Here is a 19,689-nt window from a genome sequence, read left to right on the forward strand (position 1 = left end):
GAAACCTTTGCAAGACAGCGCTCTTAAATGCAGCAGACCTTAAAGCCTCCTCAACGCAGGCAAAGCTTTGCCCGACAACTTTGCTGTGAGAGTGGGAGCTTTCTGCTCCTCAGGAATCTTGTGAACTGCACAAAGCTTTTCAGAAGTAGTGAAGTACTCCTGGATGCAGGCTGTCTCTTTGTAAGCAGGACACAGCTTATCAAAGCTGGCGGCTTAGGTGTGGAAGGAGACTCTGGGGACATAGGAACACCTGGGATGCTCCCATGTCTGTCCATCATCTCCAGCTGGTATTTTCTCTCTCTCTTTGTCCGCCATGATTCTCTGGCTGGCTCTTTCTTCAGCTTCTCTGATTTTCTGCTCAGCTTCTTTGGCTCTCTCTGCAGCTTCTCTGGTTGAAGCAAAAGTTGCTTCCTGCTGCTTTAACTTCGTGGCACATCTGTGTACAGCTTCCTCAGTTTCCCTGGCTGCAAGTGCCTCTTGCTGCTTTAACTCCAAAGCAAGTCTGTGGGTGGCTTCCTCAGTTTCCCTGGCCTGGGCTGCTTCTTTAAGCTTCATTTCTGCTTGCCACTTTTTGGAACTCACGTTCTCTCTCTTTCTCTTGGGCTTGTAGCCGAGTGATCTCCAATTTTGTAGTTGCCTCACTGCCAGACATCTCCATGTTTCTCTATGCTTATTTCCCTCTCCCAAAATAAACAAGCTGTGATCTCCTCCTGACTGTTCTTAGCCACTGCACTTAAGGCTCATTTAAAATCACCAATACCAGTGCTCAAAGTGTGAACCTCATTCAGAGCAACAAGCTGTGCGTATACACTGCTCACTGCACCACTGTTCTCCCTCTGCACTCTGGACTGGTGTGTAGCTGTGTCACCCCAATTCCTCACTCCTGGACCCCTGTTTACCCTGCTTTGCTGTGTGAATCACCCAATCCTGGGTCAGCCCACGCCTGGCCTCCTGTGAGTAATCGGTCCCTGGCCTAGTGATGGAGCGCTTCTGGCCACCCACTCATGGGATAGACCCCCAGCAAACACCCCCAGGCCCAGATGCAACCCCGGGACCTGCCGTCTTGCAGAGTTCAGTGCTGTACACTGCCCCCTGCAAGCCCATTTACATTTGTCTGTCAATTCATCAAAGAAATTGCTATGCACCAGCTCTGTCACACTAAGTGAGGTCTCTGCACATACTCAGTCTACATGCACTGTTTTAGATAAAACAAAGAAATACATTTAATGATTACAGCAGGATTTTAAGTGAATCCAAGTCAGATTAACATAAATCAAGGAGTTAGTCACAATCAACTAAAAGATAACTTGCCTTGTGAACTAAGATTAACATTTCAGTCTCTTTCAATCTATGACGTTGGCTTACCACACAGGCTGGTTGTAATGCGTCTGGCAATCAGCTCTCCTCCCTGACCCCCCTACCCCCCGCCCCCCGTGGGTAGGTGCCAGTCTTTGATGTTGCTTGGGAGATAGATTCCAAGGGAGCGCCCAAGACAAAGATGCCTCTCGCTTTTTAACAAGTTTCCTCGACACCCCGTAGGGTCAGGTGATCGTCCATGTCTGGCAATGGGCGTGAGTTTTCCCTCGTGGGCCAAAGTGCTTAGGCCAGTCCATTGTTCCTGTAGGCATGCCTCTGCTGGGCGTGGAAACACAGCTTTGTGCTTGTCTGCATCTACTCAAGCCAGGTGAGACACATTTGGGGCTATCCCATAGCAGGGTTGCATATCTGTACACATGGATGATATTGCAGGGAACATGCTACCACAACAATAATGTTCAATATGTCATGAGCATTCCAAAAACACCTTTCATGGCGTACTTTGCATTAGACCATACACAGTTTCACTGTAAGGGTGAACATGAATGAAACACAAATCACACCATAAAGGCGCACATGGGTATAGCGTGTCACAAACGGACAGATAGATCCTACTGCTGCCTTGAGGTTCTGAAACAACCACGGTGCAGTTCAGGTAACCATCTGCCTTTTAAGGAATTAAAGGTCAATGGTATGAAAGAAATAGGTGCCAGATTGTTTTTAAAGTTCAGCCTCCCCTTTCCCTCTCCCCAAAAACATTGTCTTTATGGTACAAAATCATACAGAGCAGAAAATCCTTCCTTCGTCACAGTAGCTGACCTTTTGCTGAGAGAGAAGCCAGAGTGGGTTTTACAGCAAGACGGATGTTGAGGCAATAAAGATTTTGCCTTAAAATGCTTCCAGTGCAGCTCATTGAAACGCATTGCTAAGCGTGTCTGCATTTTATTATACATTTGCACTGTTAGAGCAATGGTTTGGGCATCTTCTCAGGTTTTGCTGGAGGTCCATGAAGGTGACTGTGTGTCCTTGAAGATCAGGAATGTCCCAGTCGTCAGTGCCTGTCCTGACAGCCCATTGTATTTTGTCCATGTTTTCTAACCTTTGCAGCCCTGCAGGCTGTAGTAGCCATTAGCCGACTGCTCTGGTGACAGGCAGGCTAAGTGCCTGTGCACAGTAAGGACCTTCCCTCAGAGAGTGGTTGCATGTTGTCACTCGGCCCTATGCACCCTCAAATATTTCCCCTGCCAGCCCCCGCCCCTTTCTGCAATGAGTCCCCAAGCCAGCCTGGCTGCTCACTCACTGTGTGGGAAGATGGGGGGATGTTGTCCCAGGTAACAACCCCCCACCTCCTCCCAATGCACCCCTTTGGCCCTACCCATGCTGCAGCTATCCCGGTTTTTCCCATTGAAGATCTGGTCACTGCTGCGCAGATGCCCTTTGGGGGTGAAGAGAGTGCGTGAAATGGGGTAGATGGTGCAAAGGGGGTGCTGATTGCGGGGACGGGATCAGGTAGGGAGATGACAGGGCAGAGGTTCTAGCCACCCAAGGAATCGTGGCTGCAATGGTGCATGGGGGGGCATAACCCCCCTGGCCCCAGAAGTTGGAAGGGGACGTTGTGCACACCCCCTGGGGCAGGGACTGGCTACCCCAGGGTGCAATGGGGCCCGGATGGCCCCCAGCCCCGGCCCAGAAGAGGCCCCTCCACGCACGCCCGCGCGGCTGGGAGGACCAGCCGATGCTGCACCTCGGCACGAGGTGAGGCTGCCCCGCCCCCTCCTCCTCGCACCAGGCCCCCGCCCGCCCCCAGCGCGCATGCCCAGAGGCACCGTCTGCATCCCTTGGGAGGCTGCGCGCGCTGGAATGTTTTCGGTTGCCAGGGAGACAGGCGGCGTTGCCGGGCGCCGGGGCAGGCTGGGGACCCGAGCTGCCCGCTCGCCATGAGCGCCCGTCCCGTCCAGGGGCTGCCCCTGCTGCCGGGCAGCGCCTTCAGCGACCCCACGGTAAGGCGACGCAGTGCCCCCCCGGATCGATCCCCGCCCCCCCCCCGGGATCCGATACCCCCGGATCGATCCCCGCCCCCCCCGGACCCTATACCCCCGGATCGATCCCCGCCCCCCCCCCCCCGATCCCCCGGCCCGATCCCCGCCCCCCAGGATCCGATACCCCGGCCCGATCCCCGTGCCTCCTGATCATCCCCCCGGAACAGGATCCAGCCCCGATACCCGACCCCCCCCGACCCGATACCCGCCCCTGGGATCCGATATCCCTCGACAGGATCCCCATCCAGGATCCCCCCCCCCCCCCCCGGACGATACCCCTGGGACCCGATACCCCTGACTCCGGGAGCTGATACCAGTCAGGATCGTATCCCTATGTCCTCCCGATTCCGGGTCCCTCTCCCCCCCAAGCCCGGATACCCCCAGACTGATACTCCCCGGGACTGGATCCCCAGGCCCGCTCGATAGAACGCCCCCCCCCTCTAGGACCCGATACAGCCGACCCTGGGACAGGACCCCTTGGACCTGATACCCCCATGGTCCGGATGCCCCTGCCCTTCCGCATCCCCTCGCTTGGGACCTGATCCCCCTGGGACTGTATACCCCCAGAACGATATCCCACAGGACCCGATCCCTGTGCCCTCCCAACATCCCCCGCCCCCTGATGTGACACTCCCCCAACCCCTTGACAGCATTCCCCCTGCCCCAAGACCCAATAGCCATCCTGGGATCGGATCCCCATGCCATTTCTAGACAGCATTCTTCACCCTGTCCCCTTGGGACCAATACTGCCGGACTGATATACCAGAGATCTGAGCCCTCCTGATAGCCCCCTGGGACCCAATACCCTGACCCCAGATCCCTCCCGCCCCCTGGGGACCAGATCCCCATGCTCTCCGAATCCCCCTGGGAGCTTTTCCCCTCTAGGACAGGATACCCCCAAAACAATACCCCTGGGACTGGATCCCCATGCCCTTCCAGTCCCCACCCGGGACCTGACTCCCCACGGGCCTGGAATTCTGGAGACCCCAAGAATGAACCCCCCTCCCCCCCAGGACTGGATCCCCATGCCCTTCTGTTATCCCCCCCCCCGAGACCCAATACCCCCAAACCAATCCCTGCCGTCTGTAAACTGATCCCTCCCCACAACAGGAAGACCCCCGCAAGACCTGATATCCCCAGGCCAATGCCACAGATCAGGAACCCCTGTGCCCTTCTGATGCCCTCATAGGGCCTGACAGAGGGATCCCTGTGTCCTCACAATACCCCGCATAGGAACCAGTGCAGTACCCCATGGCAACTGATACCCCAGTACAGGGATCCCTGTGCCTTCCCAATAGTCTTGGAACCAGTAGTCCCATGCTGTCCTCATACTCTTATGGGACCCCGTACCCTCCTTGCTATGGAAGGGATCCCATCGCCTCCTGATATTCCTATGATAAACTGATATCCCCAGGACAAGTACCTCTGTGCCCCATGGTGCCTGATATCTCTGTGTCCTTCTGATACCCACCTGGGGCCTGATACTCCAAGACAGTGACCCCATGCCTCCCTGATCCCTCCATGGGAGCCCAATGCCCCCTACTGGGCTATAGTGTCCCCCAGATACCCTTCCAACTGCTCTCCAACCCACCGGTTGGATACCCGCGTCCCCCTACCCCTAATAGGGAACGATAGCATTGAAGGGTCTGATGCTAACTCTTCATACCCCCAGTGATACTCCTGATAACCCCAGTACTGCTGATTGGTTACCCTCATACTCCTTTTGAAACTCAATGTCCCGCAGTGGGGCCTGATTTCCCCGCTAGTCCTTGCTGGGCTCCTAGGACCCTTGTTAATCACTCCTCCACTTTTTTCTCTTTTGCCTGGATTATAATGATTTTCGTGGCAACACAGGGCGCAGCTCAGTGTGCAATGATTGGCCAATTGCAGCCTGAAGCGCACAGTCCAATCAACCTGTTTGACAAACCAGTGAGAAGTCAGCGATTCAGTGATAAGTGAAGAACTGTCACTCCTTGCCCCCGCACCAGACAGACAGTTAATGGGTCTCTGTCCCGGCTCTTTCAGCAGTTAAATATTTTTCTTTGCTATTGTTTATAGCACCTTAAAAGTTTGAAATGCAAATCTATTTCCTTAGCCAAATGTTTTTTGACTGCGTCCCTTAGAACTCCTGCTTGCCCTACTCATGTGATTAGTTCCATTGACGTCAGCAGGGCAACTGGTGTAATTCATACTGACTTCTAGATTCGTAGGCCAGAAGGTCCCCTAGTCTGACCTCCTGTATAACACAGGCCAGAGACCTTTGCTGAATTAATTTCTGTTTGCACTAGAGCACAGCTTTTAGAAAAACAGCCACCAGGAGTAGGATTTGGCCAGATGGTTTATTATTAAAGGGCTGAGCTGCTGGCAGCGATTTTCACTAGGAAGGCAAAAGATGATCACTGTGCTGATTTAGGGGGAGAACAAGCTCCAAACGGGCAAACAGAAGAACACTGGCATCAATGGCGTTCCTGCAGCTATGTGCTGGCATCGCTGAGCCCGGACATGGTCGTTTACATTTGGGGCTGTCTCTTTAAATTCACACCAGTCATTTGGTACGTGAGTTCTGATCTGGGAGTCACACACACGTCATTGTCCTAGTAACGTCACTGGCAGGCCTTGTGGGCCAGCCTCTGGACAGGCATCTGGGGCCTAAGCATGCAGATAGGCGCCTAGTGGACTTTTTAAAAGCCCGTTAAGGGCTGCAGGATCTGGCCCCAATACACTGCCCTTGGTCACAGGATTGTTGCCCCCTCCCCCTCTTTAAAGATAAGCTTCTTGGTTTTGTCTCAGCTGTCTTTCCCACAAACACCTCCGCTTTGCCTGGCATTTATTTACTGCCATGAAATCGTTAGTCTGCGGCAAGTATAATATTTATACAACCTTCCATTAACTTCCCTCAAATAAACCTTCGTGCTTCACTGTTGCTCTGTCCAAAGCAGTGCTGGCAGAGGCCACTGTATTTGGCTTAAGGAAAAATGGTACCTTATAAACAGGCGTAGAGGTTTAACCACGGGGTATTTTGTTCACATGTACAAGACTGAAGTGATGGCAAATTTGGGGCTAGGAAAGTGTTTTCTCTCCATTTATTGTAAGGCCCTGGTTCCCACCTCCTTCTATGGCAGGGTATTACAAGTGCTCATCAGTGTGTCAGAGGCTCTATACTGCTAAAAACGAATTGAGATTCTCCTTTAGATTAAATGGGAGGGGCTTTTGGAGCAGGAGGATCTGAAGTCTATCTTCCCTGATCTCCTGAGTTCCAGTCCAGTGCCTGCTCCACAAAACACCTATCCTCTTTGCAACCTCTTTCAGCTGAGTGGGACCAGGAAAGGTTAAATTAATAATTGTTGCAAGAAATTACAGTAAAATGCCCTGCCGTTTTTCAGACTATTTGACGCCTTGTGCTGTTTTTCGATGAGAGAATTTGCTGTGTGCATCAAGATCTAGCAGGTGCCAGGCTGTGTTTTAATGGCTGAATTGCTTTCCTTAGAAATCAGCTTTCCACCGCTCCCAGACGTTGGGCTATCGGAATGGCTTTGCCTGTTCTCGGCTACCGACGGTGGGGATAGGCAGGGAGCGACTCCATGTGAACCAGCTGTCCCAGGCCGAATTAGACGAACTGTCCAACAAGAGACCCACGCTGACCTATGGGCAAGCCAAGCAGGCCCCACCTTCCGACTTCATTCCAGCACACGTGGCGTTTGACAAAAAGGTACAGAGAGCCTTATTCCTGGAGTACTGCTAGGCAAACCCACAGCCGTGAGCAGTGAAGTCCAGGGGTCAGGGAACAGACAGCATAGAATGTATTTTCCACATGGCGTAGTTCTTAGTCATAGGCAACTGAAGTCTTGATTGAAAGAGGCTTTCTTTGCTGGGGAAAAGGATTACAATAAGTAAACGTTATAAAACATTCCCCCGGGCTATGCAATGCCATTTCCAGCCGCAGTGTAACGAGAACTTGGATTAACACTGGAAGCTTCACTTTATAACCATTGCTCACGTTCTCCTTCCAAAATTATGCTGGAGCTGCCTACAGTGCCTATCTCCTACAGGGCCCCTGCAAAGGGGGCATCTCCTGTCCATCTAGCTGTCAGCTAGGGTGCTCATCACCACAGCATCCTGGTGCCCATACTGCCCCACATACACTTCCTGCGTTAGTCGTTGTCATCGTATCGGCTTAGGGCCTGATGGTGACCTTAAGGAACTTGCTGCACAACCCCTTGCAGAGCTTGGGAGGGTTTATGCTCCAGTAAGTTGCGATCCCTCTCTGAGCACCCAGAGCACAAGGGGGAACACGTAGGCGGTGCCAGCTTTTTCGGGTGGCACCATCTGCTTCCCACAGCATGCCTGGCCAGGTCTGTGGGCTGATGTAGGGCCATGGCCCTAGCTACTCCACACCCCTTTTGGGGAAACGTTCAACCCCCGGAGCCTCTGGAGGGAACATTCCTTGTGCCTCGCCCAAGCACAGGAACGGTAACTGTGGCTGCACTTGTGCAGGGTGCCCAAGACAGGACAGTCGCCTGCTGCCCTGACCCCTCTCTCCCCACACAGAGTCTGGCTCTGGGTGTCAGCCTGCAGAGTAAATGCAACTGCAGGAGAGTGAGGCAGATTCTAAAATCCATTAGGACACGGCCAACTTCTTCAGCAATGCAGCCCGAGAATGAGAATGGCTTCCCTCACTGGGAGAGCGGCAGCCGCATTGACTCTGCAGGGCTGAGTGTGTTACAGAAGCTCGTGTATGTCAGTAAGCAAAGTCTCCGGGAACTGGAGTGCTCAGTAACTTGCCAGGTGGGGCCCAGGGATGAAAAGGCCTTGGAGATCCTTCCGGGGGCAGGTGCTACGTTTATTCCAGCTATTTACACTTGGGCCCTGGGTGCTTCCTACAAGGGAAAAATCTTACAAAATATTGGGCTTTAGAAAAACCATCAGCAACAAAAGCTCCCGTCATGCTCTTGCTGTCAGTTCATAGTCAGACTCTGCGCGGGATAAATAATAATCCCAATGATCCATGTTGTCAAAGCACAGGGCAAACATTAATAAGGTGTTTGATTAACAAATCCCTTCACTCAAGTCAGTTCCTTCTCTCCTTCCGGGGTCCTTCCCCCGTTGCAGGTGTTGAAGTTTGATGCCTATTTCCAAGAAGATGTTCCCATATCTACAGAAGAGCATTTCCGTATCCGCCAAGTGGGCATTTATTACTACTTGGAGGACGACAGCATGTCCGTCATGGAGCCCGTTGTGGAGAACTCTGGTATTCCTCAGGGCAAGCTCATCAAACGCCAGCGGATACCTAAGAATGACGTTGGGGACCATTACCACTGGAAAGATCTGAATCGGGGCATGAACATCACCATCTATGGCAAGACTTTCCGCATAGTGGACTGCGACCCGTTCACACAGGTGCATCGGGGGTGCAGAGAACTAGCCAACTAAGAGAATCCTAAGAGTTAGCGATGGGCAGGGCTTACTAGAATCCCTCATCTGTTCCCAGCCATGCAGGATTTTTCCTTACAGCCGAGGCTCCAGTGTTTGGTCTAGTCCATTTTTATGTGTAAAGCAGTTCAAATACTTTGAGCTCTGCCTAGTCCTAGCACACAAATGAGTGTAAGATCAGGGATTCTCAGCCTTTTCCATACTGCGCCCCCAACCCACATAAGACCACGGGAAGGGTGGGGTGTTCACTCATGACCTTCTGACACCATTTCCCTGGTGAGGAAGCTTGTGCTACTGCTTCCCGCACTGCATGTGTTCTGGGCTAAATCCTGGTGACATAAGCAGGTGAGCGGTCCCATTGGCTGCAGAGACTCTCTCGGCTGAGTGACAGGAGCACAGAAATAGCACTCTGCTTTTCATAGCTGGCGCCTTCCAGGGGGATTGCAAATTAAACCAAAAAATCCCATTGAAAAATAGAGACTCACCCTCTCGATTTGTAAAAGAAACATAGAGGGACAAGACCTGAAGTCCTTCTTCAGTCTTTTCTCAGGCAAAATGCCCAGCATGGGAGCCAATGGGAGGTTTGTCTGAGTCTAACCTGAGGCAGGATTTCAAGATTTGGCCTGCAGTGAGATCCGAAAGGTCCGTGACAACAAAGAGGCAACTGACAGTTAAAACCTGTATTAATTATGAATGATGATGATGATATGATAATGATGGTCTCTTCTGACCTTAAAGTCTATGATTATTGTACAGCACCTAGCACAATGAGAATGTGGCCTAGGTTCAACTGCAAACAGTGAATTTACAGTCTCTTGCCACCTTCCCAAACCCACCCCACTAATTTCCTTGCCTCCTAAGAATCCATCGCAGCACTAATAGCCCAGACTACTTCCCTAGGTATTTCTGGAGAGCCAAGGAATTGAACTAAACCCCCCAGAGAAAATGATTTTCGACCCATACACGGAGCTCCGGAAGATGCCCGTGCGCATGTATGTCACACCGTCAGACTTCGACCAGTTCAGACAGTTTCTGACCTTTGACAAACAAGTGAGTGGGGCACAGGTGTCTGTCCTTGAGGTGGGTCGTTCCCTATGCATGTTTGTAATTCAGGATGTTTCAGGAAAGTACCTGTATGCGTGTCGTATGAGCAGTGCCTTTCCTAATCTGCTCCACAAATACAGTCCACACATTGTGCAGAGTCCAAATGCATCTCCCTTTGCTGGGGCCTGCCTTTGTTAACAAAAAAAAATCAACAAAGCAAGAATATGAAGTCCAGCTTATACCTTCTCCTGGGCTTGGCTGCTTCTAGAGTTCCTCCTTCAGAACAGCTCAGCCCACACTCTAGATCCTCTCTCTCTCTCCAGAAAGCCTTATATCCAGGTGGGGTAACCAACCGCCTGCCTCAGTGAGGGGCAGTGACTGTTTGGCGCCTGAAGACTCCTGGGTTCACATCTGCTGTTATGAAAGGAGCTTTATAACCCAGCTCTGCAGCTAGCTGCTACCCCAGTGGGTGATAATGTTGCATTGCAAATATCCGTCTCTGTGTGATTATTTTGACCTCTGGGGTAAATAAACCACAGCCCCACCAGAGATGTAGTGTTTAGGCAGCCTGACGATTGAGAGCAGTATCCCTGCCCCTTGTGTCTGCTGATTTCTGGGGTGGAAGGAAGTTCTGTCATGAAATGGTCACGATTCAAGTCCCGTTGAATCAGCTAGTCCATATCCTGGGGCCAGTGCCAGATTGTTATTCTCTAGAGCTTTGTTCAGCCTAGTTATTAATGTCCCTGCGTTCTGCTTAAGCACTGATACAGCTCAGTGCTAGGGCCTTTTTCCCCAATATTTCCTTTGGGTACTTTCTTCAGCCTACGCCATGAACTATTCCTGTTCCTCCTTGCTGCTTCAGCTAGTTGTAGATGAGTCTTCTTTCCCCAGAGCTGCTGCGTAGCCCAGCTAGTTTTCTTTGGGTCTTCTAGTCAAAACCCTCCAGCCGTTGAATCATTTCTGCTTCTCTTCTCTGCACTGCCTCCCTCCCTGACTCACTGACCATAGGTCCCAGCAATGAGTGCAGGATTCCATGGCGTGTCTCACCAGTGCTTAACATGGGCAACCTGGCCCTGGGGTGCTCCAGGCTGGATGTTCTGCACACACAGTCCCCAAACTGTACTGGCCTAATCCAGACAGGGCACATGTTGGTTTCACATTGGGTTCACAGCCCTTGCTTGGCTCACTAACACCTGCAGGTCCTTCGCTTCTACGCCATATGGGATGACACCAAGAACATGTTTGGCGAGAACCGGCCTTTCATCATCCATTACTACCTGGCGGACGACACAGTGGAGGTTCGGGAACTCCATGAGCGCAATGATGGCAGGGACCCTTTCCCGGTGCTGATCAAACGCCAGCGCTTGCCTAAAACCTTTGTGGACAAGATGAGTAAGAGTTTGTGCTTGCAGTTTTACCCATTTTCTGGCCACAGGGGGGACAGAGAGATTGTGTGTGTATGTGAGCACAGGTGGGAGGACACGGGCAGGGCATGTGTGTCTCATATTATAAATATACTGTCTATATAATTTCATCTCAGGAACCTTTGTGGAGTTTAGAATTTCTTTCCATCGCTGACACCAGAAACAATCTCTATCGGTTTTAAAACATTTAACCTTTTGCTGCTGATTTACCAAAGCAATGCAACATCTCCATCATTCCTCCATCATCCCACTCAAGCTATTTATACCTTTCACATACAGACAGGCTTTTCTCATGTCTTGCTTTGTATGCAGTAAGATAGATTACCCTCTAGCTACCTGAGCTGCCTTTTCTACCCCAATCTTCCCCCAGAAGCCTTCCCACGCTGTGTGCTGGAGTTCTCTGATCAGGAGGTTCTGGAGTGGTACACTGTCAAAGATTTCGCTGTTGGCAAGCCCATCACCCTCCTGGGACGCCCCTTCTTCATCTACGACTGTGATGAGTTCACGCGACGGTTCTATCGCGAGAAGTTCGGCATCACTGACTGCCAGCCGGTGGATGTAAAGAAGAAGCCACCAGAGGAAGTGCCACAGGTACTGGGAGAAAAGTCACAGGGCGTGGGGGAAGCAACCCATCAGTCCGTACCAGGCAAAGGCTCTTAGAACTCCTACGGGCCCTTATTGTAAAACTTTGAGAAATATTTTCTCCTAATGTTGTGTTGGTCAGATTAAGGGGAAGCCAGAGGGAAAGCCAGGGGCAATAGGGCTGGAGTCTTAACCTACATAGCAGTGAAGTACTGTATAGCTATCTACTTCTACGGTTAATTCCACAGCTGAATGACAGCAGCAGGAAGGCAAAACGCACCTGCTAATGCTGGGGAAAGCACCCTATGCCTTTCCCACAACGTTTAGTTGATATTGATATGAACAAGATGCCAGAGGTCCTGACTCAGAGCCAAATTCTGCAGCCCTGCCTCTCAGAGGAGCAATGAGTCACGTGTCCCCAGCGCTGGAGGTTTTTCAGAACAGGTTGGACAAATGTTTGTCAGGGATGATCTAGGTTTACTTGGCCCTGCCTTGGCCCAGGAGTTGGGACTTGAAGTCCCTGTTAGCCCTGCATTTTTATGGTCTATGTGAGTAGAGTCCTACGAACTTCCGGAGGAGTTTGCCGGAGTAAAGACTGCCTGAAAACTGAACAAACAGCTCAGGCTTTGGGCCAAAGAGAGTAGATGCAGTTACATTCGCGAGGATAAAAAGTGCAGGGGCTAGCACCTCTCATGCTGCAGGGGCCGGGTGAGCAGCTGGGCTAAGAAGACAATTGTAGATTTGCACACAAGTAGGTACATTATTGGGGAAGAGCACATGTCCGGTCCTGGTCAGTGTTGGGGAAAGGACAGGACTAGATGGACCATTGATCAGTCCCTGAGAGCCCAGGGATTTCATTAGGATGCTATGCCAGCCGTGGAGAAAGGCTTAACATCACAGCTCATGCAGGAAAATTCGGCTTAGCTTGATTACCTTTAAAGAGCAGGGTGTTCAAATTGAGTAGGTGAGTCAATTATTCTGGTCCCATTCTCCATGTGCATGGCTGCTGCCGTGTTACAGCGCCGTTGTACTCTGAAAAGTGATTGGGGGTAACATTTTCCAAGCTGCCTAATGCCCAGATCCTCAAAAGTATTTAGTCTCCTAACTCCCATTAGGCCTCAGTGATTTAGGAGCTTACGTCACGAGCTCCAGATTGTCAACAGAATTGGTTAGCTGGCTTCAATCAGTTATAGCGGTGCAACCCCCTTGAAGATAATAGGGTTGCAGAAATATCCCCAAGCATGCATAACTACTGACCCCGGTGCTTGGAAAGGAAAGAACCCAGCTTGACCCTCGAGCCTGAGGCTGAATTTGTAGGATTTGCAGCTAGGAAAATAAGCATCTCTTGGCTGGAGCATATTCGATCTGCAGTCAGAGCAACAATAAAGCTGAAACCCCACAATGCCCTCAATTCCCTGCCATTTCAGGGGCTGCTGGGGATTGGTGCACCTCAGTGTCTCCTGTGCTCTGCCGGCCCCTTTGCAGGTTGGTAGACTGGTCTAATTCTGGTTGTTGGCTGAGTGGCATGGTGGAGCTAAGAGGTCAGAATGGATGATCTGCTGGCCCTTCCGTCCTTAAACTTGGACTTGTTCTTACAGAGACTCTTTTCACAGTATTTAAAACGAAGGGTCAGATTCTCAGCTGATGTAACGGAAGTCATGGGAGGCCTGCTGCTTTACAGCAGTTGAGGACCTGGCCCACGCTTTCTGGCTGGTCAGGCCAGGGTATAACGTCACAGCCTTGGGAGAAACAGCTCTGCCCTTGGGGAAGGCATGCAGTGCTGGCAGAATGCTCTCTGCAGAGAACGATTGCCACGAGTCGCTGTCATTGTGTTAGTTGTAACGCCTTGTGCCTCCTGTCTCTTCTGTGTGCAGATCATTCCTCCCTACAACGGATATGGCTTCCTCGAAGACTCCCTGCAGAACTGCTTCTCCCTACTGCCGCAGCCCCCCAGGAAAAACTTTATTAAGATGCTAGAGAACAACCACAAGGTGCTGCGCTATCAGGTTGTGCTGGTGAGAGCTTGTTCCATGAACGCGCGCTTGGGGAGTGGCGTCTTTGCTGTTGGCTTGTAGCAAATGCTCTCTTCTATCCTGGGTGAACACTACAAGAAAGATCTCCAACAGCCACCAGAGAACAGCCCTCTGCTTGAGGACGGCCATGTGTTCCAGGATTGACTTTAGGACAAGCAGTAATACAGAAAGGCAGAGTAAAAGCAGGACCAGACAATGCTACATGGGCCTGCAGCACTCTCCCATTGATTTCAATCAGTGGGTGTTGGATCTGTGCTCATATAAGCAGCAGCACCGCTGAAGCCTTACTCTTTCATCTGTCCCGGCCCCCTACATCCACGCCACGTTCCTTATCACACCATCTTTTTCCAGTAACGCCTTCCGCACCTGTGCACGCTGCCGCCTCCTCCCACTGGGCGATCCCCGCTTCCGAAGCCGGCTGTGGTTCGTTATAGCAGGACTGGTTGCTGCCGAACTATAGGCAGTTTGCAGGCTGGGAAGCTGGCGGGGGAGCCCAGTTGGGAACTGCATTTTTCACACTGCCATGTGCATGGCCCCGGCGAGGTAAGATGTAAGGACCCTTTGAACGGCAGTGGTGGTTCCTATCCGACCCGGGGCTCAGCTGATATCTGCCCCTCCCACATTCTAAGGAGTGTGCCGTGGCTGTTCTCTCTTGGTGCATTTGTCCTGGAGGCCATAATTTAGTGCTTAGATCAAATTTAATTTTAACCTGAACCCATAATCCCAGTGGAGTGCTCAGAGGGTTTCAGCTTGTGGTTAGGAGCTGGAATCTATCCACATCTCACAGCGGTGCAGACTTTAATTCTACAGCCAATCCTCCTCTGTGGTATGACTCACTTCAGACAGGATGCTCCATGCTCTTGGAGCGCTGAGCATGTGGACGTAATGAATGAATTCGGTCTCTGTGGCCCAGATGCTGCCATGCTTAGGCATGCTGAGCAGTGCCTTGGGCTGGGAGTAGTCCGATGAGCCACCGGTAGCCCGCTCTTGAACGTAGGCCATGCTTTTATTACAGTGCAGCAGGCTGGCTGCTTCTCTTGCCTTCTTTAGGCAAGTGCTCGGACCAAGTGCTGTAGGTGCTTAGACAGGTATAAATATGAAAGATCCAGATTTGGGGTGCAGAGGAGTAATTCGTGAGTGTCCAAGGAAAGTATCTTGAATGTCCAAGTATGTGTTTCCTGACCACCCCACCACTCTGGTCCTTCCCTTCGCTAGGAATCTCCAAACGCTGAAGACAGAAAGCGCCGGTTCATCCTCTCCTATTTCCTCTCCACTGACATGATCAGCATCTACGAGCCGCCTGTTCGCAATTCAGGCACGATTGGAGGCAAATACTTAGGAAAGACCAAAGTCCCCAAGCCAGGCTCCACTACAGATAACCCCGTTTATTACGAGCCAGCAGACCTCACCATCGGTGCCACGGTGGAAGGTAGGTCTGGAACGGGCTTGACGGTGTTGTTCAAGCATCCCCACTTTAGAGCAGGCTCCTTGTTTAAATGGGTGTTCTGAGGCTTCATTTTTGCACACAACATCCTCCATCTACAAACTACTTGTTCCGGATCTAGTGTAAAATGCGGCAGCTGGTGTAAAATGGTGTCGTTCCCTTAATTTTAGCTGGTGATCTGGCCCCCACTATACATACAGGGAGCGCTATACTCTCCTTCGCATTTGTGCAGCCGCTGTTCTGGAGCATACCAGCATTGTAAGGGTTCATGCTGGAGAGCACTGGGCCCGCTGAAATCCAGTAGCATGGCCCATCAGTTCGTCCATGGAGGAAAATAACCCTGAGCCTGAAGCAAGTTAGAAACTAGACAGTGCTAAATGTATAATTACTCTGGGCCTAATCCTGAGGTCTTTACTCGGTAGCTCCTTTCATAGGCAAAGGGCCTATAGAGTTCATTGAGATCTTTTGCTACACCAAAACTGAATAAAAAAACTCTGCGTGAACTGCTCAGATAAGGCTCTTGCATTGTAAGTTCCTCGGGGCCGGGACCTTGTCTCCGCCTGTGTCTGTAACCTGACGCACGCACGCGCGCACACACGTCACGCTTGATGTGCTGTCGTTTGCCCAGTGTTTGGCCACAGGTTTATCATCACCGATGCCGACGAGTACGTCTTGAATTACATGGAAAGCAACGCCGAGAGTTTCCCTGCAGCAACGCTGCAGTCTCTGCGCGATCACTTTGCCCCTCGCCGAGCAGCAATGCAAGCAGCTGAGAGGTAGGTTGCAATGGAGAGCACGTGGGAAGCAGGGAGAAGGGGGGTTGGTAAGTCATTCAACTTTTAGCTGGTCAAAGCAGTATTATTTACTTTTAGTAGCACCCCTGTTGTGCATTCTGGTGCAATGTTGCGTAGATCTTTATTAGCCAGCGGTACCGCTCTGTAGCCTGTTACTCTGGGTCCTGCTGGCTAATGACCGAGCAGCTGATTGCTCCACTCCGGGAACCCCTCCTTGGGGCACTGAGAGAAGGAAGTCACTGAGGCCGTTCATAAGAAATGCGGAGCTGCGGCTGTCACAGCCCAGGGGCTGGAAATCTCTCTTAGAGGGCAGTGGCTTCGCCCTGAGTGCTGCAGCTTAGTTAAGTAGCCCTTCTATGGAGGACGGCAGTGCTCTGAAAGAGCGGCTGCTCACTGCACCAGGATCGACGTCCTGGTGAACTCTGACTACGAGAAGCCTCAGTGTCAGCTCTCTGGCCAGTGCTATTAGGTCATTTGAACCATTCCTGGGCCTGTGAAGGATGGGACCCTCCCCTGTTTTCTAGTGCTTTGTCCAGCCTCATGTTATATGACCTGACCTCCCCTCTCCCTGGGCGAGGGCTTCCGTCCCATCCCTTGGGAGACCACGCCAGCACTCCAAGCTCTTGTGGGCTCCAGCCGTTGATTATTATGGTAGCACAGAGGCTGCAGTTGAGAATGGGGCCACTGGGCACTGTATGAACACACAGAATGAGACAGTCTCTGCCCCAAAGAACTTACACTCTAAAATGACACAGACAAAAGGAGGACTAGCCCTCATCTCCTGCCTTCCAGCCCAGTGCCCTGTCCACCAATCAGATGAGCTTGTTATTCAAAGACGTGCGTCTCTAGAAGCCGATTACACACAGATGCAGGAATAACAGTTGTCCAGTCCAGACCCAGGCCTGGCCGCCAGAGATTTTAGTTGGTGGAACAAATGAGAACAGGACATAGCTCAGCTGCATGAAGCGTGACTTCCACATGCAGTAATTTCCTCCCTTCCTCCCTCCACAGGCAGTTAGCAGCTGGGACGGGCAGGCAGGAAGTGGAGGAGATAGTGAAGCAGGTTCAAGAGCAGCTGAAGCACCATAACTGCTTGAGTAACAGCAGCATGCGGGAGGCGTTCCTGCACCATGACAAGGATGGCTCCGGGTTCCTTGATAAGGCAGAGTTCTTTGCCCTCTGCGACCGCTTCAACGTGCCGGTCAGCGACGCCCTAGTTAACAAGGTCAGGAGGAGGCGCGGGCAGCGTGAACGGAGTGTGGCTTTTAGAAACGTTGACCTGGGAGCCATGTAATATTGCGGACAGCCCTGCCCTCTCTCACTTGCCCTGGCTCTTCCAAAGGAGCTTCCCCGTCTGCACACAGAAGGAAGCCAAGCCTAGTTGCTGGCAGTGCACGATTCTCCAGACAACGCCATGAACCAGACAGTGCTACCCCCGCACCTCCCAGAGCAGCCCTACTCAGCGCCGCAGAGGCAGCGGAGACCCACACAGTCTGGCAGTGGGCCTAGCGAGAGGTGGGAGGAATTCATTCCACCCCTGAGCTGACAACCACGTCACCCCCGGCTGTGTTAAATAGAAGCCCCCAGGGGAAGTCTAATCCCATGTAGGTGCCAATATAGCACGGGGAGCCAAGTAACTAGCCTTTCTCCAGGTGGATGTTGGCATAGGCATCGCAGTCATGCTTCCGACTCTCCATACAGCCTCCCAGCTGAATTGCTGAGAAGGTGCAGTAAGTCCGAGCCCGCCTGTCCTCTCCGCCATCTCCACCTCAGGCCTCCGCTAAGGCTAGATAACCTTATGGGCTTAGCTAATAAGGGTCAATGGCAATACAGCTAGAGGGACATGAGCAGAAGCCAGCAGAGATCACAGGCTGCCTTGCAGGAAATGGGTCCGAGAACCATGCATGTGAGGGAAGAAACAGAACATATCTGTTTGGACTTATAGTTTGGCCTTCCTCAGCATACACTGCTGCATCTGCTAGAGACTGCAGTGCAGAAAGTCTCCATCTGGAGAAATGTATAAAACCTGCAGACGATATCCTCCATTTCCTCCATAAAATTAGACTGAGCAGAGGGCCTAACGCGATTTCAAACGATGCATTCAAGCAGGCCTTGTTAATTTGCTATTACAGCAAAGGCGATAAGGTTATTTCATCATCAGGGCTGGGCTAGATTTTGCAGGAGACGCGTTTACAGAAAATAATGGGAGAAAGGAGGGAGGGTTATCCCCATTTGACACGCCGGGGAACTGAGATGCCGAGCAGATTAAATAACGTGCCCAAGGTCACCCAGGCCAAGGCCAGGAATTGAACCCACCTTTGAGTCCCAAGCCAGGGCAGGCGCAGGGCCGTCTCTCCGTTCTAGCTGTGTGGTGCCTGGCGCCCTAGACCAGACACCAGAGCCATTGGTTAAAAACAGGCACTGAGCAGCAGCTAAAATTTACCTCCAAACCAGACATAATTAACTCGATATGTATCCAGCACACAAGTGACTGTGCAGACAAGGCCCCAGGTGACAAAGGGTGAATACGTCTTTCAAAGGAGTTATGATAATCCCAAGGTGTTAAAAAGGAGACACTAATTACCCCATTAAAAACCCTACTTCTCCTCTGAAAGGCCCCAGTAGCCCCCAGGCTCAGTCGTACAGCCTGTGGCTGGTCATTTATGCTGCCTTCAGGCAGGGTCTAGGACCTGTTGTCACAGGGAAGCACGGTTCCTTAGGAGCTGTGTCAGTGGGATCTGCTGCGTCTGGACAGCAGAGGCAAGGGGCATCCGTGTGAGTCCTTCTCGCGTCCTGGGGGTCCCCTGAGGTGGGTGGGCTAAGGATGGGGAACCTTTGACTTCTTCCTATTAGACTGAGGAGGAAGCTAGGCTGAAACTTCATGGAGTAGCTTACTCCTGAGTGAACAGGGCCCTTTATTATAAGGGAAAGTGACGGTTGCATTTTCCTTTCCCATAGCTGGCTTATTTCCCTACAGGGAAGAACGGGGCCCTTTGCACTGTCCCACAGAAACTGCTCACTGTGTTTATCCTTTCAGAAAACATGACGGTACTTGCAGCTTCTCTCCTCTCCTCAAACTGCTGTTTCTTTTCCAGCTCATCAGCCTGTGTTCGCATGGGGAGAACAAGATCAGTTACCATGACTTCATCAGAGCTTTCTCCTGCTGAGCGGCCCCTGGAAGGGGAGACAAAAACCAGCCAAGACTGGCCCAGTCGAAATGACACTTCTTCAAATGCTGTACCTCAGGACTCCCTCCTTGCTTCATTTAGCCCCGCTTGGCCCTTCAGCATCAAGTCACCTCATCTGAGCCCTACTCACCTTCCTCCCACACCAGCCGCTTCCTGCCTCACTCAGCTCAATGCCACAAATGCTGGGTCTACAAGTGAAACCTGAAGAGAAAGCTTCCTTTATATTAAAGAAATGAATCCAGCTGGTTCCAGCACGTTCTCCTTCTGGGCTCTGAGGCGGGAGGGAGGTGGACTGGATGGGCTGAGAGCTCCAGTCCTTTCTCGCATCCTGCCTGAGGAGGGATACGTTTTCTGAGATACAAAACACAACTTGGTACCTTTTAAAACGTATTAT

At 51.7% G+C, this 19,689-nt stretch overlaps 1 protein-coding gene across 1 annotated transcript; it reads left to right on the plus strand.

Annotated features, from left to right (window-relative positions):
- Positions 1 to 3,205: 3,205 nt before the first annotated feature.
- EFHC1 (EF-hand domain containing 1) lies at positions 3,206 to 19,666 on the plus strand. The gene is made up of 11 exons (XM_067544979.1): positions 3,206 to 3,317; positions 6,844 to 7,065; positions 8,466 to 8,753; positions 9,687 to 9,836; positions 11,030 to 11,222; positions 11,625 to 11,845; positions 13,711 to 13,851; positions 15,085 to 15,298; positions 15,942 to 16,089; positions 17,119 to 17,332; positions 19,203 to 19,666. The coding sequence occupies exons 1-11, from the start codon at positions 3,255 to 3,257 to the stop codon at positions 19,272 to 19,274; spliced, it is 1,926 nt and encodes a 641-aa protein (XP_067401080.1). The 5' UTR covers positions 3,206 to 3,254; the 3' UTR covers positions 19,275 to 19,666.
- Positions 19,667 to 19,689: the final 23 nt, after the last annotated feature.

The sequence above is a fragment of the Emydura macquarii genome, unplaced genomic scaffold, assembly GCF_026122565.2.
Source record: "Emydura macquarii macquarii isolate MOO-44397 ecotype Brisbane River unplaced genomic scaffold, CSIRO-AGI_Emac_v2 contig_1041, whole genome shotgun sequence".
Lineage (NCBI taxonomy): Eukaryota > Metazoa > Chordata > Testudines > Chelidae > Emydura > Emydura macquarii.